General features: G+C 45.2%; 1 protein-coding gene across 2 annotated transcripts in view; it reads left to right on the top strand.

Moving 5' to 3' along the window:
* LOC138268030 (zona pellucida sperm-binding protein 1-like) overlaps nucleotides 1-24386 on the top strand; it is a 137718-nt gene that overhangs the window by 107226 nt on the left and 6106 nt on the right. For both annotated transcript variants that reach the window (XM_069217356.1, XM_069217355.1), the window contains exons 3-5: nucleotides 4325-4530; nucleotides 7046-7206; nucleotides 15324-15378. In XM_069217356.1, the coding sequence (XP_069073457.1) occupies nucleotides 4325-4530; nucleotides 7046-7206; nucleotides 15324-15378 (422 nt within the window). The remainder of the gene's footprint in view (nucleotides 1-4324; nucleotides 4531-7045; nucleotides 7207-15323; nucleotides 15379-24386) is intronic.

The following is a 24386-nucleotide window of genomic DNA, read 5'->3' as shown; positions in this document are numbered from 1 at the left end:
TCCACAACTGAATTCAAATCTGTTAAAACCCTCTGTCCATCTTCTTAGTCTGGGTAAAAGAAAATGTAAGACCTTCTAGTGAAAAGTTAGGTCGAAGGGCAATGATCAGACCTCACAATGGAGGGTACTGCCCAATAAACCTCCAGTGCCTCATGTTCAATAACTGAATAGCGCTACTCAGTTTCTTTCAGTGAGTGTGAAGCAAAAGCTACTGCCTTCTGTTCCCCATCCACATATTGAGTGAATACTGCCCCCAATCTGCTCAAACATGCGTCAGTTGAAAGGACAGTTTTCTTTTTCTTGCAAGGGTCAAAATTACCTGATGTTGGTAAGGCTCCAATATATTTTTACGCATTTAACAGCTGATTCACATTCATTGTTCTAGTCAAATTTCACTTTGTTTTTACAAAGATCTCAATAGCAGTGAGAGGCTGGCAAAATTGGCAGTAAACTTATAACAAAATTCTTCCAGCCCAAGGAACGAACAAACTCGGTCCTTGCTAAATGGTGAAGGTGCCTGTTCAGCACTTTTAGCTAAATCCATGTTAGGACTTACTCCTTCCCAGATATTGTGGGACCAAGGTACATAACTGTTATTACCCGTAACTTTATTTTTTCTTTAAGAGTAAGCTCCGCTTCTTGTAATTTACACAGAACCGATCTGAGTGATGCATTGTGTTCCCTCTGATCTTTTCCATAAACCAAAATGTCATCTTGGAAGAATAACACTTTGGGAAGACCCTCTTTATCACCCTTTGAAAGCATGCTGCAGCCGATGCCAGGCCAAGTGGCATACATATAAATCTGTCAGCCCCCAAAAGAGTCACAAATGATGTAAGATTCCTTGACTCTTGGATGCAGTGGAACCTGATGAAAGACTGACAGGTCTATCATGCTAAAAAAACTTTCCATCCTCAACCAAAGCCATTCTTTCAGAAATATTAGGTAGTGGCTAGCAATCCACTCAAATGTTTATTCAACCCTCTGAGTTCCACACACATTCTTATCATCTTACCCCCATTGTTTGGTACCAAACCACAGGAGCAAGCCACTCCTGATTTCATCTCTTCAATTATTCCTAAGTAGAATAATTTCTGCAGCTTTTCCTTAAGCGGTTGCATATACAGCATTTTCTCATCCTCGACACACAAGGGATGGCACTCTGTTTCAATTTTATCTTGTATTGAAAGTGTTTGACAATGCCCAACTTCAAATCAAACACTCAGAAACTCATAAATTCACATGGCATCCCACCATTCGTGACAAGCATCACACATTACAGTGAATTGGTATTCAATGTGATGCACATGTCACCCTTGTGTCCCCATCCCAGTAAATTGTCACCATGTTTGGCTACACACCTTTTCCACAGTTTCCCTGTTTTTGAACCAAATTTTAATTACAGAAAAACTCAGGACATCAATCTTCACACCAACATAGCAAACAGGATTGGTATAAGGAGGAGAAAACGCTTTAACATCCCCTCAAAATATACTGTCCCTATTCTCATCTCCTGTCGTGGTGTAAGGTGATCCTGAGCCTGCCAGAACCATGATACTTTATCACCAATTTCCGCTTCACACCCCTGCATCAACAATCGCTCACCATCAACTACACCATCATCCCAAATATTGAACAACATTTTTGTTTCAGCATCCATACCACTCAATGCTGAACTGTTAGCATAACCACCACAGCATACACAAGCATAGTGTCCTTTTTTCCCCGCATGTTGCACATCTGGCAAAACATTCTTGAAAGCTGACCTTCACTTCCACAGAGAACACCTGTGACGCTGTTCATTATTTTTCTTACTTTTGACATCTTTACTTTCCTCCTTGATGCTCTGCACACACCTTGCTTCAATGTTGACATTAGCAATTTCTTTAACAAGGTTACTCATACTTTCAGCACGTTGACATTAGAAATTTCTTTAATAATATCAATCATACTTCCAGTACCATGTTTTCCTTCTCTCACCCATCACACCCACAAATCCTAGTTTTCGATGCCCTTTATAAAGGCTACAGCCTCCTTCAAATTAGTATTCCTAGTGAGAAGCTTTTCCTGCACTCACCGGTTCCTAATTAGTGCATCAGTAAGATTCTCAATCACAAGTTTGTGCCAACATTTTCAAGGATGCCATGTAATTTCCACTCTTCATTTACCCTTGAACCCTCGAAGAACTTGTCTTTCCAGAACCACATTAATCCGTGAACCAAAATGTTGTTCAAGAATCAAAACTGGCATTTCAGAAACAGTACTAGGGTCACCTTCAGCAGTCTCTAATTGAATTTCACCTTACCTTTTGTAAATGTTTCTACCTCCACACCAAGGTTATTTCAGTAAGACAGCTTTTTTTACTGACAGCAGAAACTTTTTCACCAAAAATAGCCAGTAGACTGTAATCCAATAACTGTTTCCAGTGTTTTCAAGGTAGAACTAGATCAAATTTCTCTGATTAAAAAAAAAATGAATAAATATAAAAAAACATTGTGGTGGCAGAAACATGTTTGAAGCTGCGTTAATTGAAGCACAAAATATTACCTAATCAGTGTGTTGAATTTACCAAGGATGGTTGAATATCCTCAAAACAATGTAAGAGCACAAAAATGAAGAATCTCCAAGCCAACAGATCCCAAATAAAAATGCCCACCAAACGGAACATGGTATTAGAACAGTGAATTGCTCCACAGGTACAAAGTCTTCCCAACTGAAAATGGCTGCCAACAAAAACAGTGCCACTACCTACATGTGATGACTGAAATGCTCCTGTGTGCAGTTCACAACGGAAAATGGTCTCCATGGTACAGTGCACTTGTCTAATTTAAATATTCCAAGAAGCAGAGTACTATCTCAACAACTTTGACCTCCACGAAGATGGTGCCCGGCATAAGGATCAGCCGTTGGTAGGTATTACAGGCATCTGACTGGGCACCTCTGTCCTAAACAAAGTTGGCCCCTGGTCGTTGGTATGTGTTGCAGATATTGTCAACTCAGCAGCTCTGCCCTCCGTACAGATGGCACGGTGCCTCAGGATGAACTATTGGGCTGGATCGCACTGCACTAACCTCTAAATGATGGAACCCAGAAACAGGGCGGCACAGCATGTCAAAATATACCTGAAGGAGTTCCCAATCTCCACTCACCAGGCTGGGCCTTGCGTTCTTCGAGAACTTGCATGACATGATCAACAGCACACAATGTGATCAACATGCTGCAACCATAACACAGATCACAGTAATGTGGATTCAGGTTTCTATACACTGGTGATCCAGAGAAGCTAGTCTCCAGTGTCACTTTAAAGGAACATTGCTGATTCAGTAAGTTTCTAATAGGGTTTTATAGTTGTTACAGCATATTGAACCACCAGCTGCCCCAGCCTCCTTCCACAACGATCGTTCGTTCCCTCTCCAACAATGATTTTTTTGCTAGAATACCGACACATCATTAAATTCTACCCCAAGATTCCAAACCCCAAGATTTCCAGATAACAATATAACACTCTGGCATGGACAGCCTTCAGCTTGTGGTTGGATTGCATAGCCTTGATGGCCAGTCTGTGCAGGTTAGTTGACTTTATGGTCTTTTTCATTGGTGGCATCGCTTTGTCTCCCTTCCTAGTGCTTGCTTGGTGCAAGCTACGGAAGAGTGCTGCAGTAAAATCTTTATTGCAGGGTTGTGCTGGTTTATAGTGTGACCTAATAGCATTCTTAGTGAGGGAGTATAATGAAATCCAGATGTGGAACTTGAGTTCTTACATCCAGGTCCGAAAAATCCCAAGCAGGTAGACAAAACATCTCTAATGTGGCAGAGTGGACAACATTGCTTCTAGAGTGAATGCTATTTAAACAGCCAAATAGCAAACAATCCTAGCTGAAGTCTAAAGGGTCCATTGGCAATTATGGACAAGAGATCTCTCCATGGTTCTGCCAAACTTGTCATGTGCTTCAGTAAGTAGTTGCTGGCATGCAAGGGTAATCTTGGTTGAGTATTCATTGTGGAACCTAATAAAAAGCCAGTAAGAAGACTCTTGTGATGAGGCCTATACGGAACTAAGTTTGTCCAGTGACGTTGCTTATGATCGCTCAATCTAAACCAAAGAAAATTGATTGAAGGTGTCAATGAGGGTTTTGGGAGATAAGTTGGTCCATATTTCAATTTGACGGTGGCTTGCCAGAATGGAGTGACACACAATCTGGTATGTGGTCTGGCATGGAACGTTCCATCAACGGCACCATAAAGACTTTTGTTTCAAGGTGGTAATCACTTATATTTTTTAAAAAAAAGGTAATCTATCCATATTTTTTCTGTTTTGTTCCAGATATAAGAGTTCTTCTAAACTGTGAGGAAAACCAGATGACTGTTTTGGTGATGAAGGATGTTTTTGTTTTTTATGGCACACCTACAAGTGTACTCCATCTAAACCATGCTAATTGTAAGCTCGCAGAGGTGACTCTAGGAGGCCATATCTACATGTTTGCCAAGCTTACCCATGTGAACCGCACAGATTGCGGGACTCAAGTACAGGTGAGGCAAAGGACTGGATGTGAGATTCCAAATGAAAGATGTGGAGAAGCTTCAACTGCTTTGCTGATGTGAATTCACCCAGGAGTTCTTTATATTTACTTTAGTTTTAGTTAAACCTATGTCGCCTGTAGATGCTTAATATCAGGTATTATATAACCCACCTATATACAATTGGTGAGAGGACATTTTCTGACTCCAGAAGAAGCAAAAACTACACTGAAATATCAAACATTTAGTATAATCAAAATGGCTGTTGGCACATAGTCACCCATCCTATGTGGAGGAACATTTAAAATTCTAGGCCAGGTTCTACCCTTGAATTTATTTACTAGGGCATTTAAACATAATATGAATTATATTCACTATTTCTAAAAGCTCATGTCTCAAATACAGTAATTGAAAAATGTATTGTAAATCTTTTGTACAATAGGAGAATAAATGGAAAAAATTAGCAAATGGATACAAATTGGCATAAGATATTACTTTAATATAAATATTTAAGAGTAAGAACCCTGATACTCATAAAACTGGCACTGCATTGCGCACCAGCCTGGAACATCCAATTAGCATCCACCCACATGATCAGCTGACCTTCTCACAAAAGGATGAAATGTGGTGCATAACAGGAGTGCCAAAACCCTAAGCTCCCATCTGAACACTTGTGGTTCATGAAACCTTTGAAAACCACTGTCTAGCATTACCTTCAAGTGACGTGTACAAGGACTGGTTCAGGGGCTAAACCTATGACTTGTGACTCTGCTTCTAACCAATCTGGTTCAACCCCCCGTACCATTCCCAGCACCAGTGTTGTAACGAAACTTGCCCCCCCCCCTTCCGATCCCCTCTGCAAAGTACATCGAGGGCCCCCCTCCCATCTGGAGGCACTCGGGAGCTGTCGTCACTTTGCTGAGGGGGTCCCCTGGAGCTCAGCTCCCCCCCACCGCATGGGCTGCGGGGACTTTTGTTACACCACTGTCCAGCAAACCGAAGGGACAAAATTGTTATGGTTATTACTTTACCGAGCTTCCAAATAAATAATGTGTAAATGTATATTCATATTAGTAGTTTAACTGTTCTTGTTACGATGGATTTAATTTGCCCATGTGCATCCTTCTTCAGCGTCCTCATTTTCTGTATTACCTTCGTTGCGTGCTTGGGTGAACAAAGGTAGAAGCTAAAATGAAATATCACCTCCTACTTAAGGTAAAATAATTAAAGGAGGTGCCATTCACAATCTAAAAGCAATCCAGATTGCAGCTCTTCAGTCTTTTGGTGCATCTTGGATACTGGAATCCAAATATTAACGGATACACAACATAAAGGCAGCTGTCCAGTCAAAGACCTCATCCAATGGCTCCTGTGGCTGTTTGTCAGAAAGGTACAAGATGGGTTTTTGAAAGTCATTTGCAGGACCTGTAGCAACCTTGAGGGGGACATCAGTCATTCAATCATCTCAGAATCTCTCGATAGGGAGGTTTGGGCAAGCTATCACTGACCTTAAGTTTCAGAAATGTTCAAGTTTGAGTTGCTAGGCATTGCCCATTTTAACGGCAGTGGTGGGTGTGGAGCAACATTCCATTAAAAAACATTTTCCATTAAAAAAAAAAGGGAAACAATATTTCTGTGTAGTTTGGAAAAGTGAACCAATATCCCCATCAAGGGAAGGGTGTGGAAGAGTGTATAACAGACTTATTCTTTAAGGAGGTATATTTTAACTCATCATAGAAATATGAAAATAAGACAAGCGAATATGATGAACCCAATTGTGCTACTAAAGGGGGAAGTAAATCTGGGGAGGTTTGGAGTCCTCACTCAAATGTGATGGTCTTTCTGCTCTTAACTTGAAATGCGACTCAATAGTGTTGTGGACATTAAACAGTCCTATTTCAATGTAAATTCTAAGGGTGTCGTGAATTGAACTGTGATTAGTGCTTGGACTGATGTGGTTGTTGGAGCATCATTTTAATGATCTGAAGCATTATTAAAGTTGGATTAAGCCAAGTGGCAGATATAATACCGATGGATAAAATTGCTGGTATCTACTTTCGTCAAAATACTAAACAATTGCTTGCAGAGGGGCCTACAGTCCTTCGAAGCAATATGAAAAGCCATACCAGCAAAGTAGGTTTAGTAACTTGTTGTCACATCAAGTAAAATGATGCCACCAAGTGTTTGATAGCAAAGCTTGGTGAGAAATTGCAGCAAAGTACAACGCATGGAAAAAGAGTAAGATACCTTGGTTAGGACGAGTCAGCAAGTTATTGTAAAATGCACCTGGATGTTACACCTCCAATTCCCGAGGATGTGGCCAGGGATTATTTAGGTGGGGAAGGGGAGGGATACTCCATGATGTAGTTATGAAGGAACCTTATCTTGACCAGTGATGGGGCATACTCTGGGGTTTTAACCGCAGGTTGTGGATACATTTGTGAGTGTAGGAGGAGGCTGGCATAAGCTTACTGCTAGATGTATTAACTGCAGACTAATCCTTATTTTTGTTGTCCTCCTTCCACAGGTAAACGGATCCCATTTGATTTACTCTAACCAGATCCAGGCTGATCTGCCACTGCCGACTGGTATGGTGGTCCGTTCTTCAAATGTCTCAATCAACTTTTCCTGCATCTTCGAATATGAGAAAATCGCTTCCTTGCCCTACTCTATTTCTGCCCAACAAATGTAAGCGTTCCTTCTTCCTCTTCCCCTTAGTTGTCCAGCACAATAGCAGACACCGCTTATTTTGTAGTTTAAAAATGTATTTTTTTTTTTTTTTTTACAATATTATTCACATTGTCTCTGGGCGCTTCATATAAGTCTTTCTGGGGGTCGGATGGGAGGCCACGAAGGGATCAAAATGGGAAAAATCAGCAGTGGGGAATGAAAATGTCTATTGGAGTGCTAGAGCATGCACTTGGTGCAACTGTTGCTTTTCATCCCCTAACTCATGCGTCCTGTAGGTGGCATCTGTAGGGATGTGCTCTGGAAGCTTTGCGGGCGAAGGCCCTTCGCACTTGGCATTAGCTCTTTGCCTGGTAGAATACTGTCCCAGATAGATTTACCGCCCCATACTGGATAGTAGTGGAAAGGAAGACTTACTTGTTAATTCAGGGGTTCACTGGGACAGAGGAAGGGTGCCTCTTTTTCTTTCTTTTTTTTTTTTCCCCAAGAATGTGTAGCAAACCAGTATCCCATCTTGGGTTTTGAGGGTCTTGCAAATTGATAGACCTACTGTCATGAAACATGCATCAGGCCATGCTAAATTAAAAACAAAAATGCATCAGGTGCACAGTAAAGCAGCCATTTTTGTGGAACTTGAATGCAAGGAATGGGTAAAGTTTCAGCTATATTGTACCCTTTTTATTGTGTATGTTATGTCTCTTCCGTGGAAGGGATGTAGAGAATGGATTCCCACCTTGTCAGTCTAGTCCTCCTAACTGGCAATGGGTATCCCTGAAGTAACTGGGAGAAGCCCTCCCTCCCCGGATTACATTTTACATTACTTATTGCACTTTTTACTTTAGTCCTACAAGATGAGCTTTTGGGCCGTCATTTATTTAGTTTCTTCTGTTTTCGTGTCAGATGTGACTGTAGTAAAGGTCATATTCACATCTGCCTTTTGATCTACTCTTGATCTACTGAATGTTTTTTGAGGACCCATTTTGCATTACCAAGCAAGTGTAGTGTGACAGTGACTATTTGTCCATCCTGTCACATGTCAAGTCAGGGGGTGGCAGGTATTCCCTTAAACAGGCTTATTCTGGTCTCCTTCAAAGGCCTGTCTGTGGGAGATCTATTTCTGAGATCTGGTCACGTGTGAATATGGTTGTGAAGTCAGTGGAGCTTTATAGTGTGCCATCCAAAATGTGAGCAGCCCTATACTTTTAATCTATATGTTCTTTCGACAATAAACATTGATGATTTCCTGGAAGGAGCACAGACCTATTGAAACTGAGGGAGGCATGAAATCCTCTGGAATGTTAAATGCCAAAAGAGCGGTCGGTAATATTGATGTGAGCAGTATTACTTTTTTTTAAACTGTGAAATTCATTAGACGTGTATATCCACCTTCTCTGGCTTGGGTATTTGAGTAAGTTTGAGGATGGAGAAGACAGGAACTTCTAACTCATTATGAGAGACATGTTTTGTGATACCATTGTAGTTGTCACTGCTCGACTGTAGTGTCAGTTTTGCAGAGGGGCTCCCATGACTGCCCTTGGTTATGCCAGTTTTATACACTAGCGTCTGACTTCTGAGAATTGTGAAGAAGTGGTCGTGAGTGGTTGCTGGAAATATCTGCACTAGTGTCACTTCGTGATTTAAACTGTCCTCCTAGAAAAAATAGTTTGATCAGCTGTTTGGAGCTACTTGGCAGAGAATGCCAAATGGCCTCAGGTGCAGTCTTTTGGTGGGACTGGGCAGGAGAGGATGAACCTGTATGAACCCTCTCCAGACTGTCATGACCTAGGCAGCGGTGGTTGATGTTCTTTAGATGGATATTCCTCCTATCAAATGGAAGAACGAGTTGCTGAAGGATGAGGATTGTGAGGATGAAAAACTCCAACTAGTGTCAAAAGCTAGCTGGTCTGTATGTGAGATATCCAGTTTAAAAAATGCAGCAGCTGATGTGGAAGATGATAACTTTTGTATCTGTTTGCTATGCCTTAAATAGAAGCACCCTTATTGCTTTCCTTCAATCCCCTGTGGATCTGTTTCAAAACCTATTTTCTTAAGGGAACAGAAAATACCTTTTTAGATTCTTCTTTTTGGATCTCTTGATTAACTGTGGTGTAGAGAAGACATTGTCTTCTGTCAAACATTTCACTTCTTGGCTTCAAATCACCTACATCTTCAACACAACTATTTGCCTTATTGCCCTTCATCTTGAGTGATCAAATCTTCTGCTAGTGGGAATCTAATAGAGTTTCTGTTCGTCCCAGATCCACCACACTCTAGTCCTTCTCATTCAATGTCGCCATGGATTTTGCAAGTGGCAGGATGACTACATGCATCCTTGAAACTATGAATTACATTTTAATGGCTGTTAGGCTCTCATTTATATACTTTTCCTGAGGCTGGAGTATTTTCTGCCCCTTTTATTGGACTACACTCTCTCCTCCTTGTCTCTATCTGAACTTCTCATATATTTTAACCTGAATATCACTCCATCATCAGGTTCCTGGTTGTTTGGCGCCATTGGGTTTGAGCTTGATAGCATCTGACAACAAATATGGGGTCCTTATGTATCTCAAACTACTCTTCCACCCTGGATTGGTAGAGGACTAATCCTCACCAGCTGCTGTCGCAGGGAAGCCAGGGCTCTTTGACTGCATTATCTAGTAGCCCTGATCTGTAGATTGACACTTTTTTCTCCTAGATGAACTCTATGGTTTTGTGTGACCCCTCCCTCCCTTGGACTGAGAGGGATGGTTCTATGTTTCTGGTCTTATCTTCAGCTTGGATGATGTCTGGCTAATGTCTCCATCAGATTGATGACTCTTGGTCATTTTATCAAGATATGACACTCCATTTGGATTATTGAGATCATTTTCACCTACTTTCTTTTACATCTTCACCAGTGCTTCCATAACAGGATTTTCTTGGTGGCCCTAGAGGATTGGAGGGTGCCAGTAGGCTTTCATCTTTTAGTCAACTATGATCTGGGTATAAAGTATGTGCCTGTGTGCTCTCGTGTTGGGTTCTTGTGAGGTCATCGATTTCCAGTGTGGGACCTTGACTGGGGTCTATAAGGACAGATAGAGGAGGCACAAGACCTTGTCCATGTCATGCACAAAAAATAATTACAAAGCTACCATGTCTCTTGTGCTACAGCCATGTGTGCTTTATTTCCTTTTACGTTTGTGCTTTTTTTACTACTGTTGGGTACTCTCTAGTTTCCCTCTTCCACCCTTTAGCCCACTGCTCCTACATAGTAACATTTCTCATTTGTCTGTGTAAAGTGGTTCTTCCTTTCTCTAGCCAGTTTCCCCACTCCCTGATGCCGCTTTATGTTCTAAATAGAAAGACCTCTGCGCCCAACATATTGTGCCACATTCTCCCCTACGTTGAGGACCCCCGGGAGAATGCAGCTCTGGCCTCCACCCAGTTTCCTGGGTATACCCCATCCCCAAGCCTGCCTGCAGCAAAGCGAGGGCTCCCTTCCCGTCCCTCACAGCCTAATGTGAAGTCGGCACCCTACATTCCCACTTCATGGCTCTAACACACTTCGGCAAACCAAGACATTGGGGATAGCTGTGCCACCGTCCAGCCCCTGACGTTATCCCTTACTTGGGCAGTTCTTGGGCCAGACTTTTTGGAATGCTCTGTTGCAGTCTAGTCCCTGGAAAGCGTGCTAGGCTACCCACAGCCCTAGTAAGTCTGGTTATGGCCACTCCCCCACCCCTAATTCTGTTCCTTATGGGTACCTCTAGTAACAGTTGTCTCCCTGCTGTAAGGAATGGGTTCCAGTCTCGGCTTCCAGTGTGCAGGCAAAGGACGGTAATGGGTAATCTGCACCCATCTATTCACTCCCATGTAGATCCAGCCTCCACGCTTGCTCCCCTCCCTTCAGAGCATGAGGATGCAAAGAAAACAATTCAAGCAAGAGTCAGAAACGCACTATACGTTTAGAACTCTCAAAACACAATGAAATATTACAAAGATCACTTTTCTATTCGAATGTTCAAAAAGCAGTAAATTGGGGCCATTCATAAACATTGGAATTTGATAAAATGGGAGCTCAATTAAAGCTTGTTCCCCAAAACCCATTGATGCCACAGACACAACAGAAAAAAAATGCTAAGATTCAATTTAATTTTTACATTTGAGTCAATACTCCGAGTTAGGCTGGCATTTTGTTTTGTCGGATGCCAATATTTGTTAAAAATTATCTATTAATATTTTGATGAACAGCCTGTGACCATGAAATGCGTTACAAAAGTTCATCCATGTAACCTCTTACAGAACAAATAAGAATTGTAAATGTTTCTGAAGACCACTAGAACAATGTTAATTGAAATAGTTTAGTTTGTATTGCTTCATTAAAAAGAGTGTTTGGTAATCGTTAAATATATCGAAGAGTTTTATATTTGACAACAACTGAGCACAAAATCAGTAGAATTTTGAAGAACCTAATAACAATTTGTATTTATTTATTTGTTGGACTGATGTGCGGCTTTTAACTTTAAGGCGCTATCAGCTTTTATAGGTCATTTTGGGCTTCTGGTCCAGAGAACTTGAGGCTTCCTTAACTAAAGGAAAACAAAACTATGACGGTTTATAGAAACTATTGCCCAAGGTGTGAGGCAACAGAGAGGTCTTAGTGTACTTCGTTTTTTGTAGACGCACCACATTCATCACCATCTTACCCAGCTTCCAAAGGTGGATGCAGCATTTTACTGGCATGTTAAGAACCTAGGCATTGATGGTTATGACCTTGAGGTGTCATTATATTATGGCACATGTGCTTCAAAGGGATTCCTTTGAGTAAGAGTTATTGTTCTCTTCCTCCCACCGGGGCTAACCTGCCATCCAAAGAATGTTATAAGTGACCGGTTCGGTCTACGAATACCTTTGGTCTCTTGCAAGCTTGAGCTACCCATAAAGGCACCATGCTTGTATGCCAGAAACCAACTGCGCAGATATGAGATGTTTATGACTTTATCTCCCCTCCATACCAGCCCAGCCTCCATAAATGTAAAGCGCATTCAGTGAAAATCGGAACAGCTGCTTCAATCTCTTTATGTCTAAACGGTGCAGGAGCATTGTTAGAAGTGGGGTCTCTAGTTGGCAGTCTGTTTGCACCCTGTCCAAGTAGAGACCCTCACTCTAGTCAGGATAAAGGAGATACCCGCTCAGATAACCCCTGCTCGCCCCCTTGGTAGCTTGACACACGCAGTCAGGCTTAACTCAGAAGCAATGTGTAAAGTATTTGCACATAACACACAGTAATCAGTGAAAAAACGACAAAAGGACAGGACACCAGTTTCAGAAAAATAGCCAATATTTATCTATATAAAACAAGACCAAATACGATACAAATCAAACCTACAGTAAGAAAAATATGAATTCTACAAGATTTACTCAAAACTACAGTTCCTTGAAGTCGATAGCTCCACCTGGGGCTATCCCGGCGTCGTGATCAACAAAACCAACAGTTCAGGCCGGCCGCAGCATTGCGGGCCAGCTACGGTGTCGGGAAGACCCGCAAACAGTACCTTGGATTTACAGGGCGTTGTGATCCTCGTGGTGAGCTCTGGAGAGCGGCGTCTCTGACATCGCGGTGTCAGTTCCGGAGTCGGTGCAGGAGTTGTCGGACCCCTGAGGTCACACGCTTTGCAGATTGAACTCCAGGGTGATGAAGTCAGGTGCGCCGGCATGGATGGCGTCGCGCTGAGGTGCGAAGCGGGACAATGCGATGTGCGGTGCCCACAGGTCACGGTGCAGGCAGCGGCTCAGTGACAGCATCCAGCGGCGTTGGTGAGACGAGGGTTGCGGTGTGAAGCGGGGCAATGTGCGGTGTCCACAGGTCACGGTGCAGGCAGCAGCGTCGTCGTTGTTGAATCGCTGTTGTCGGTAGGCCCAATCTAGCGGGACGGGAGAGTGCTTTGTGACCCTCATGAGCGGTGTCCACAGGCTACAGTGCAGGCAGGATGCCTGTTGGCGACACAGGAGTCAATGGTGCTGGCGTCGGTGGACCGGGGCTGCGGTACGGGATGGGACGGTGCTTTGTGTACCTCACGAGCGGTGTCCACAGGCCACGGTGCAGGCAGCAGTGTCAGCAGGAGTGTCGTCGGGGATGCCCGGGCTGCGGTGTGAGCAGGCAATGCCAGAGTACGGGGCCCAAGGGTCGCGATGCGAGCAGTGGCTCAGTGGAGTCATCCGATGACGGCGTTGGTGAGACCAGGGTCGCGGTGCGAAGCAGGGCAATGCAACTCCGTGTGGCGTTGGCAGGTTACGTTGCAGGCCTGCGGCATTGGCGGCGGCGCGGTGGGTTCTCCTCTTGAACAGCACAAAACACAGTTCCCAGTGCTGCAGGTCGAGGAAACTAAAGTCTTTGGTGTCCCTGAGACTTCCAACAGGCAAGGTCTACTCCAAGCCCTTGGAGAATTTTCTCAAGCAGGACACACAGCAAAGTTCACCCTTTGCACTCTTTTCAGGCAGAAGCAGCAACTGCAGGCCAGTCCAGCAAAGCAACACAGCAAAGGGACAGTACTCCTCATTCAGCTCTTCTCCTGGGCAGAGGTTCCTCTTGATTCCAGAAAGATTCTAAAAGTCTGAGGTTTTCGGTCTTCTTATACCCAGTTATGCCTATGACGTTGGCAAACTTCAAAGCAAAGTCTCAAGTGTTTGCAAGATCCTTCTTTGTCCAGGCCTGGCCCCAGACACTCACCAGGGGGTCAGAGACAGCATTGTGTGAGGGCCGGCACAGTCCTTTCAGCTGTGAGTGACCACTCCTCCCCTCCAGCACAGATGGCTTTAAGATATGCAGGCTATACCCCAGCCCCTTATGTGTCACTGTCTAGAGGAGAGGTGTGACCAGCCCAACTGTCAAACTGACCCAGATGGGGAATTCACAAACCGGCAGAGTCACAGAATGGATTAAGCAAGAAAATGCCTACTTTCTAAAAGTGGCATTTTCAAACAGACAATCTAAAAACCAACTTCACTAAAAGATGTATTTTTAAATTGTGAGCTCAGAGACCCTAAACTCCACATTTTTATCTGCTCTCAAAGAGAATCTGCACTTTAAGGATATTTAAAGGCAGCCCCCATGTTAACCTATGAGAGAGATAGGCCTTACACAGTGAAAACCGAATTTGGCAGTATTTCTCCGTTAGGACATATACTAGTGTGTTTTATATGTCCTACCTTAAACATACACTGCACCCTGCCCATGGGGCTACCTAGGGCCTAATTACGGGTGCCTTATATGTAGTAAAAGGGAAGGTTGAGGCCTGGCAAGTGAGTACACTTGACAAGTCGAATTGGCAGTTTTACACCGCACACACACACTGCAATGGCAGGAGTCATCTTTACAGGGCTACTAATGTGGGAGGCACAACCAGTGCTGCAGGCCCACTAGTAGCATTTGGTTTACAGGACCTGGGCACCTCTAGTGCTCTTTACTAGTAAATCAAATATGCCAGTCATGGATAAACCAATCAACAGTACAATTTCTATAGGGAGCACTTGCACTTTAGCACTGATTAGCAGAGATAAAGTGAGCAGAGACCATAAACCAGCAAAAACAGACTTACAAAAAAAAATAGGAGGAAGAAGGCAAAAGGTTTGGGGATAACCCTGCAAAGAGGGCCATTTCCAACAAGTGTGGTCCCTCCACCCTTATGGGTGGGCCGCTGCTGACTTTGTATAACCGCATGTGGTGCGGCATCTCCAGATTTTGCAACCATTCTAGCTTGGAGGTGGAAACTGTAGTGAGGATGCCCTTGATCTGCAGGTTGTTCTGTTCTGAACAGATCTCACCAACCTCAATTGTCAGCGAGACTTGGCTCACAAGCACCTCTTGGCTGCCTACAATTCTGCTCTCTCGCCAGACTCTCCACCCTGCTATCGACTTTGAATTGTTTTGCCAAATTCAGAAATGTATTTATCTTATTAGCCTCGTGGCTATTTTTTGTTTTCTATAATGCAATCATGTTAACTTTTCGCTGAAAAGGAGTACCATGGTACATGCAGATATATAGTGGATATAGTGGAAACCATGCGGTACTCTGGAGAGTTGAGTTTGATTATATGTCAGTTTTTGGGGTAACTTGACGTGTGCTTCTGTCCAACAGGGAAGCGAGGTGCTGCACTGAGCAAAAGATTGGACATGCCAGCAAGGTTACGGAGGTATGCAGCGGGGTTTGCATGGAGTATGGTTGGAGGGGAGAAGAGCGAAGAGGGAGAGGCCGGGGTATGTGATGCAGTAAGATGCAAGTCTTGGGGTATTGCTTGAAATACTGCAAGAATGGAGCATGTCTCAGGTTTACAGCAGTCCTTCCACTGTCATGGAGTGTATAATGCGGATGCCTGGTCCATTTCCTTGTGGGATAAGGATGCGGGTCACTAACCTATACAGTCGTCCTGGAAAATAACTGCTTCCAAGTTACAGGCCACTGGACTCTCTGGAATCAAATGACTTTTTCCAGCATTGACCCCCTTGACTTGTACTGGGACCGTCCGACTCTAATCAGATACTAAAAGCAATTGCCTGCTTCATCTGACAGGCTTGCACTGGCACTTACGCAGTATTTTTTGCTTTGGGTGGCTGCACTGAATGGGGTGGCTTAACTTCTGCCTCCTCTGCTGGAGCTTTTGGAGACAGACCGTGGCATAACATAGGTGTCATTGGCCCTCCAGCAAGCCAGTGAAAATAGGCCCCCGGCTTGGAATCAAAATACAGCCATGATGCAGGTGCAGACGCCCCTTCAGACTACTGAAGCCTGGTGCCACTGCACCTGCTGCACTGCAGATAGCTACACCCTGACAGTCAGTCTGTGTCACAGGCTACAACTTTGATTTAATCCTCTGTGCTGGCCCGGTTTTGCAAGGGAATGGGAGCAGATAGTAAAAGTCGGACGCTTGCTTCATTGACTCTCTGATGGAAGGAATAATAAAGGTACCGTTTAATTTTACTGCACTTTTACTACACAAAGCCATGGAGGAGGGCATGTCCAAAGAAGCCCGGGAGGTAGCCTACAGAGGAGCGGAGACCAGAGAGCACAATCTAGTTTTTGGTGATTAGAACCAGTCTGCGTTACAAAGTTGTTTTGACCATCTCAGCCCTAGCAAATGCTTTTTGTCTGCCTTTGCATTTCAATTGCTCATTTACTCTGGTTATAGATGCAAATCTAGTGTTTTCTAAAACAGAGGTCGTAGTGTAGTGATGAGCGTGTGTGCATGGGCTGTGTGGTCATGCTGTAAAATGTTTCTTGGATGTGGGAGAATGTGATGAAGCATGGAATATTAGTACCTGTGCTGGCTGAAACCTGGCAGTGGGATACCATTGGCGGGAAAATAGAGCCCTAACTGGACCTACCTGATGTGAATAACATGAGAGCCTAAGATGGAAATAAAAGAGCGTCCTACTTGTATGGCTTTTATATGAAGACCCCGTCCTCCAGCTACAACATTTTGGCAACGAGTTGTCAAAAGGAGCTGCTTGCAGAGGCACTAGCACTCTGGCAGCAACTAAGAGCCACTTCTGGCAGAGGATGAGGCCTCTCTCGAGATGGAGAGAAGCCTTGAGACTACAGAGGAATAGTCTGGTGCCACCCACCCTCAGATCCACTGACACGTGGTGTCCTCGCTGACTGCTGGGCAGGAGTCCAGTGAAGAGTGGGCAAGACCAAAGGTGAGCCTAAGTGGGGACACCGAAGTATGATGCATTTGAGTGAAGAGTCCAGGTTAGCAGTGTAAAAAAAAAGTCACAACTTAATTACCCATATTGTAGAAATGCTTTGTAAACTGCTTGTCAGAATGGGGAATGTGCATTTAGGGAACTGTGTAAACCTGAAGAAATTGTGTTTTTTTTTTGGACTGTCGCACAGGCTTACTTGGTTTATGTAATAGTGTCTGAGTGGCATTGTCGCTGTTTGAATTTGAGCTTTGTGCACCCACAGACCCAGTCATTGCCCGCTGGTGGGGCCCGAGCTCTGCCTTCTCGCTATAAAGATCTACAGCGCGTGAAAAGTCAAACGCTCAGAAGTGCTGAACAACTGTCTTGAGGTTCAGCAACACAAAAGGATGATGGACGGAGTGCTGAACAATGCAAACACTCACCCCCAGCCACAGATCTGGGTTTAATCCATCGTTCTTTTGTTCACCATGCCACCCCAGTTTGGACCGAGCCATATGCAAATCATTCTTGACCCTGTTCCTCATGGCAACAGTCCCGCCCGAACTGCCAGGCCCTTCCTGGACCGGAAATAAGCATCCTGGGACCAGTTTCAGGGTATCACTCTTCATCAACCAGGATAGCTTGAATCCAGTGGCACAGTGGGGACCCACGTCTGGGCATACCCTTCCCACTTAGGGCAACTTTAGCAACACAAAAGGATGATGGACGGAGTGCTGAACAATGCAAACACTCACCCCCAGTCACAGATCTGGGTTTAATCCATCGTTCTTTTGTTCACCATGCCACCCCAGTTTGGACCGAGCCAAATGCAAATCATTCTTGACCCTGTTCCTCATGGCAACAGTCCAGCCCGAACTGCCAGGTCCTCCCTGGACAGGAAACAAGCATCCTGGGACCGGTTTCAGGGTATCACCCTTCATCAGCCAGGGTAGCTTGAATCTAGTGGCACAGTGAGCAAGGGACCCACGTCTGGGCATACCCTTCCCACTTAGGGCAACTTTTGCAACTTTTGCAACTGCTGTGAGACCTACCCCATCCTATAGGATAACTTTGGGGGTTTCTTTTACATTTAACAAGCTGTAATTCCTGATTGGGAAGGGGTAGATCTTTCTTGTTTAGTACCTGTGGAATTGTAATGATGATTCCTCTTCAATGGTAAAATCATATTCATGGTTAAAATTTAGAAAATGCCACTTTTAGTAAGTTGGCATTTTCCTGCTCCTAGCCCTTTGTACCTACAGCCTGTCTCTAATACACATCTGGGGTGCGATGGTGCATTCCCTCTAGACAGCCAAATACAATGGGTGCTTAGGTGTGACTTGATGGGCCAATAACTGGCTTGATGGGGGTTGGGGAGGGGCAAAGCTAACCAGTCCCACATTTACACTTGAATCAGCTGTGCCCTGTCCCCACACAGTAGGCCTAACAACCCTGTATTGTCACACCGGCCAGCATGGAGCCAGGGGAGAAAGCGGAGTCCCTGCACTTCAAAGCCACCGTTAGCCCTGGTTGGTGCTTGATGCTTTTAGGCACTATAAATTTAATCTTGAAAAATTCATACTTCGATTTCTACTTATTGGATTTTTGTCTTTTTGCACTTGTTTTGTTCATTAAATTAAAAAAATGTCTAACTAGGTGTGGTATCTTTTGCACGTGGTGTTTTCACATTTTTCCTGTTTGAAATGCTGCACAGATTCTTAACATATAGAGGTGAAGCTTAACTTTAGAGGCAATGTGCCAAGCTACCACGAGTGAGCACAGGTTAAGTTTTAGTGTGTATCTGACTTTTCATGACTAGGATTGTGATTCCTTCTTGGACAGTGTGCATACCTCTGCCAACCTCTAACTTAATTTCTAACATTGGCGATCAGCGGTGAGTTAAATGTTTGTGCAGTGCTTTACTGTAATCTTAAAACCATTACAAGTTTTTCTCCCTCCTATTTCTCCCTCCCCCCCCCAAAAAATGGTTAATTTTTCTAAATTTGACTCCTGGTAAAAAATCTACAATACCCCACTATGTAAAACACCGTCCCCAGGCCTGTATCTGCAATGCACGTCTGTTAAGATAAAGAATATTAATTAAAAAAACTATCCACAATGCCCCAGTATACAATACAACATTTGCAGGCCAGTATCTGTAAAGCCCCTGTGTATATAATGCACAAATTAAGGACCGCAGCTGCAAAGTCCCCAGGCTCTTAGCAACAATTACTCAGCATGTAAAGCAGCAAAAATAGATCTGTAACTTCAGTGTCCCGACACACAACACTGTCCACAGGCCAGTGTCTAATACGCAACAACAAACCTTAGCAAGAGTCTGTTTCCTAGGCCATAATGTGCAATGCTTAGCAGGTAGAGCAACTCACAACTAATCTGATCTGTGTATAACACCCGTGCAATCAGAGCCACTAAAACAAGGCTGGTGTCTCCCCGAAGCCCCAGTATTTAAAATGCTCTTTCTAGACCAATATATTACATTCCCTAGAATGCATAGGTGCAAAACCAGGTCCCTCTTCACAAAGCACTGGTCTATAAAGCAATATTTCTCGGCCAGTGTCTGTAAAGCCCTAATATGTAATGTACCATCCTCGGACCAGTACTGGGAGTATCCCACTATGTAAAAGGACAAAGGAAGGCCAGAATCTTCAGTGCCCTGGTACATAATGCACCATCTTAGGGCAGTGTGTGTAATGCCCTGGTAAGCTACGCACCATTACCAGGGCCACTGGAATTGGGATTTTGCAGCTGCTGCGTTTTCTGCAGAATATTGAATTTGATGCATTGGCTACATAATCCATGATCTGCTGCATAATCTACTGATTTTAACAAAAAATAGTTGTTCTCAAACAGATAAGTTACTAAAGGCGTGGCAATGCGTGTCACTGCACAATGAAAGGCCTTTTGCAGAAGTTGTGATCTGTCCCCTTTCTGTTCCTTTTTGTGTATTTGGGCGTGGTACTAAAGAGGTTCAACTTTTGCCCAGACAGTGTTAACCTGTGTAAAAATGGCAAACGTTAAGTGATACAATCACAGAATGGGACACATGATTCCCCAGTGTGCTGGGCACTAGACCCTGGTCCTTCTCCAAAAACCCCACCAGGCCCCATTGTTGTGTGATCTGGCCATGATTCACCTGAAGGGACCCCAGTCAGTTCTTCTGTGCAGCACTCTAGTGTGCAGCCTGCCTAATATCTCCGCGCGTGTGGAGTATGCTGCCTGTCTCTTTGCCCTTTCTCTCGTCTGTTTCTTTCACCCTGCTCTTTCTATGGTCTGGCTTCACAGCGCTGCTGTCACAAGACAATTATGTCATCGTCACTAGAGGTGCTTTGGCTTCGCCCACATGTTGGGAGCAAGGAGTACGTCTTTTGATTGGGCAGAAATTGTGTGCTTCCACAAAGGGCTGGTCCTCCATGCAGCTACCATCGTTTTATGTATTTATCCAACTGCCTCAGCTTCCACTCTCACAGGACATTGTAATGCTGTTAAAGTGTCTTAGATAATTCACTAATTTATGGTGTTTATCTTTCTCTGGCAGCAGCACAGATGGGATGAGGGCAGTCATTAACCAACATGAATTATTAGGTCTGGGTTGACAAGGCAGCTGTAGCCCCCTGACCTTTTAACCTACACCAGTTTTATTTTACAGTGGGTTATTTCCACACAAATATATATTAATTTCCATCCTATTTTACTTGCAATGCTTCACATTACCATGCGCCATTCCTTTAAAGTCCGACCTTTTGGCATTGCCAATGCTTGTTCCTTTCGCTTCTGTTCCAGTATCAGACCCCTGAGCTATAAAAGTGCTGCAGTACAATCTGTTTCTTTCACTCGCCCCTTTCCAGTGCTCTCCCTTTGTGCCACTAAGTCTTTTTAGTCACTTCTATTATCCCATCCTGTCACTACATCCTCTTCTGCCCATCACTCTTTCCTTACTTTTCCTGTCTTTTTGTCTTCCTTTCTCTTATGTCTGTTTCTGAATCGCTGTATTTCTTCCTCGCTACGTCTTTCAACATCTCTTGCGTTTGCCCTCCTCCTACGCTTCTTTTCCTTCAATTCTCTCCTCCTCTCACTATCACAACTTTTCTCTAGAATTTATCCACCATTTTCTCACATGTGCGTGACTGCACACGTGTTTTACAGGAAGGAAGCCGCGTGATTTCACCTGTCTACTTGAGAGACTGTCCCGCTGCCTCTGCTTGCTCCATAAACTCCCCCCCCCCCCCACCTGCTCTGCTGATATTAGAGCGTCGGAGCTCCAGCTGTGTCCTTCACCCAGACTGAAGCTGCGATGGCCAGAAGCTTGGGTGGGATAGCGTACACACCTGGATGTGCGCTGCTGGCAAATGCGTCCTCGGCTAAGAAAGCGCCTCCTCGCTGATGGCTCGGTAGGCAGAACCCCTGCCCCCAACCTGAAAGCAGCATTCATCTACCAGGATAGCCTCCGGAGTCCGTGAGGCCTAACGCACCGTTATCTATTGGATTCCAGGGTAGACATCTTGGGTCGATACCACGACGTTTGATGGCTATTGGCGTCATGGGCGTAGGAGGTGTGGGGGACGCGGGGGATATGTCCCCCCCAGATTTTGGAGTGGGGGGGACACGGGGGACAAGGGTGGGGGGGACGAGGGGACAGAAGAATTTTCCCTTCTGTTCTGTAATTCGCAGGGCCATCGTGAAAGCGCTACCTATACTGGCCCTGCACTTGACCTGTGACCTGCCTCCAGGACACTTGCCCTCTGCCCTTTTGTTGTGCTGAGGCACCCAAGGGATTCCTTCTCACCTTGCCGCCACAGCTGCCTGCAGTCTGCACTTCTGAGAACAAAGGGAGAAGAGAGGCCCTTTGTTGATTGCTGTCTGCATCCCGTCCCTCCTGAGCCCTACGCTTCCCTTGAAAATCGAACCCTCAAGACAGCAGCAAGATTTGAGAAGGTAAAGAGGTTTGTGTAATTAAATAAAGTATTGCCAAGTAACTCCCTTTCTTTTTAAATCCAGTGCTGTGTTGCAGAGTATCTCCCTTTCTAAAAACAGTGTTTTTGAGTTACTGTGAGATATAAGCCGGGCAGGCTTTAGCGCGCTGGTGGCACCCTGTGCAGCAATGTTTGTTAGGGCACCAGTTTCTGTCACCACTCTCTTCTCTCCTCTGTCTCCAGCTTGCCTGCCCCAGAGCTAATTATTGTCCCCTAAGTTGACATCCTGCCTCCCCAACATTTCGGTCCCCTGTCTCTCCCTCAGCCTTCCTGGTATTTGTGAAAGCCCGCTCTAAAGGCCAAGGGCTGTCTGTAAATCTCATTTCCTGCCAATGGCCTGTGGATGGAAGCCAGCACTGGGGCAGCTCACAGGCTTTGCAGGACTTCACAGGCTGTGGTGGTACAGAGCCTGGCACTGCTGGATAGACGGCAGAGAGACTAGCACACAGCACGGGTCCCAGGAAGAACCAGATGGCCTGAGAGATGGACAAGGCTAGGTAAGGCAGCAGGGCCGGCTCTAGGGCGATGCAACCGGTGCCGCTGCACCGGGTGCTGACTTAGGATGGGGGTGCTGTGATTGGAAGTATATTCTGACTTTAAAAGCACCTGTTGGGTGTTCCTTGCCATCAACAGTTTTCAGGCAACTATAAAAATCTCAAGATAATTCCGGTGATTAATGATCTTCCTGAAGAGAGATTGAAGTTTTGTCTAGTCAGAGTTTTGACTCATCATAACGTACACGGTTACTATGCCTGCTACAAAGAACGTCTACATGCAGATCACAAAGTCTGTATAATGTGAATAGGTCAGTGGGTTACTGCTTTTGTCAGATGCAGGAAAGTACCCTCTTTTTGGCATGGTTACCCCACTTTTGACTGTGTTCACTGGGATCCTGCTAACCAGGACCCCAGTGCTCTCTCCCATTAAATTTGGTTGTTTGGACCACACACACCCCACATTTAGCGTACTGGTGCCCCTTATAAGTCCCTAGTATATGGTACCCAGGGCATTGGGGGATCAGGGGTTCCCCATGGGTTGCAGCATGTATTATGCCACCCATAGGAGCCCATGTAAACCATGTCTGGAGGCCTGCAATTGCAGCCTGCGTGAAAAGGTGCATGCACCCTTTCACTTCAGGTCACTGCACCAGGTCACTCTAAGTCACCTCTATGGCAGGCCCTCCTAGCCAGAGGGCAGGGTGCAAGTACCTGTGTGTGAGGGCACCTCTGGAGGAGCAGAGGTGCCCCCACGAACTCCAGCTACATTTTCCTGGACCTCGTGAGTGCAGAGACGCCATTTTACGAGTGTACTGGACATAGGTCACTCCCTCTGTCCAGCTACATAATGGCAACTCAGAACCTGGGCATGTTTGGTAACAAACATGTCAGAATCATACCCCAATCCTATTGTCAGTATTGTTTGTATGATTCCATGCACTTTGGGGGCTCCTTAGAGGATCCCCAGCATTGCTCCTATCAGCTTTCTAGGGTTTTCCGGGCAGCCCATGCTGCTGCCACCCCTCAGACAGATTTCTGCCCTCCTTCTGCTGCTTGAGCAGCTAATGCTCAGGAAGGCAGAACAAAGGATTTCCTTTGGAAGAGGGAGGCAACACCCTCTCCATTTGGAAATAGGTGTTACAAGGGTTGGGAGGGGTACCCTCGCCAAGCTAATGGTATGCTCTGAAGGGCCTCCTTGCATAAACCAGTCTGTACCAGTTCAGGGACCTCAGCCCCTACTCTGGCGCGAAACTGGACAATGGAAATGGGTGTAACCACTCCCCTGTCCATCACCACCCCAGGGGTGGTGCCTGGAGCTCCTCCAGGTGGCCACTTGATTCTCCCATCTTGAATCCAAGGTGGGCAGAGGCCTCTGTGAGCATACGAGTGGCCAGGTCAGGCAGGTGACGTCACAGCCCCCTCCTAGGCGGTCACCCTGCTATGTGACCAATCCCCCTTTCTGGGCTATTTAGGGTTTGCCTCTTGGGTAGGTCCTCAGATTCAATGTGCAAGATTCCAGCAGGACTCCTCTGCAACGTTTACTTTGACTTCTGGCCACTGGAACCGCAACTGGACTTCACAGGAACCTACAATCTGCAGCTCCAGCAGCGACTTCACCCTGCAGCATTGTTTCTCCGGTTCCTTCCAGCAACTGCAACAATTAGCTCGGCTGTGCTTCCTCTGAGGGCAGCAAGTCTTCAGTCTGCATGAGAAGAAAGAAGGAAAATTCCTTGGAGTGAAGGAGTCACTTACCTGCATCTGCAGGCACCAACTGCAACAACGACCGGCTGCGTGGATCTCCTCTGCTCCTGAGCTGCGTGAATCCTGCATCAGGGGGTGATAGTCTGGAGTGGTCTCCTTGGTCCTCTCTACCAGCTGTCCAACTTTGGAGTAGGTAGGTCCTTGCCTTCCCATGCAGGACAGTACCCCCATGCACCGCGTCTCTTGCAGCTACCAAGGCCTGTTGTTATCTCCTCCAAGGGATCTTCAGGCTCCATGTAACCCCAGTCCCCAGCACTCTTCTCTGTGAAG

The sequence above is a fragment of the Pleurodeles waltl genome, chromosome 12 (assembly GCF_031143425.1).
Source record: "Pleurodeles waltl isolate 20211129_DDA chromosome 12, aPleWal1.hap1.20221129, whole genome shotgun sequence".
Taxonomy (NCBI): domain Eukaryota; kingdom Metazoa; phylum Chordata; class Amphibia; order Caudata; family Salamandridae; genus Pleurodeles; species Pleurodeles waltl.
The sequence above is the reverse complement of the archived record's forward strand: the minus strand, read 5'-3'. Positions and strand labels throughout refer to the sequence as shown.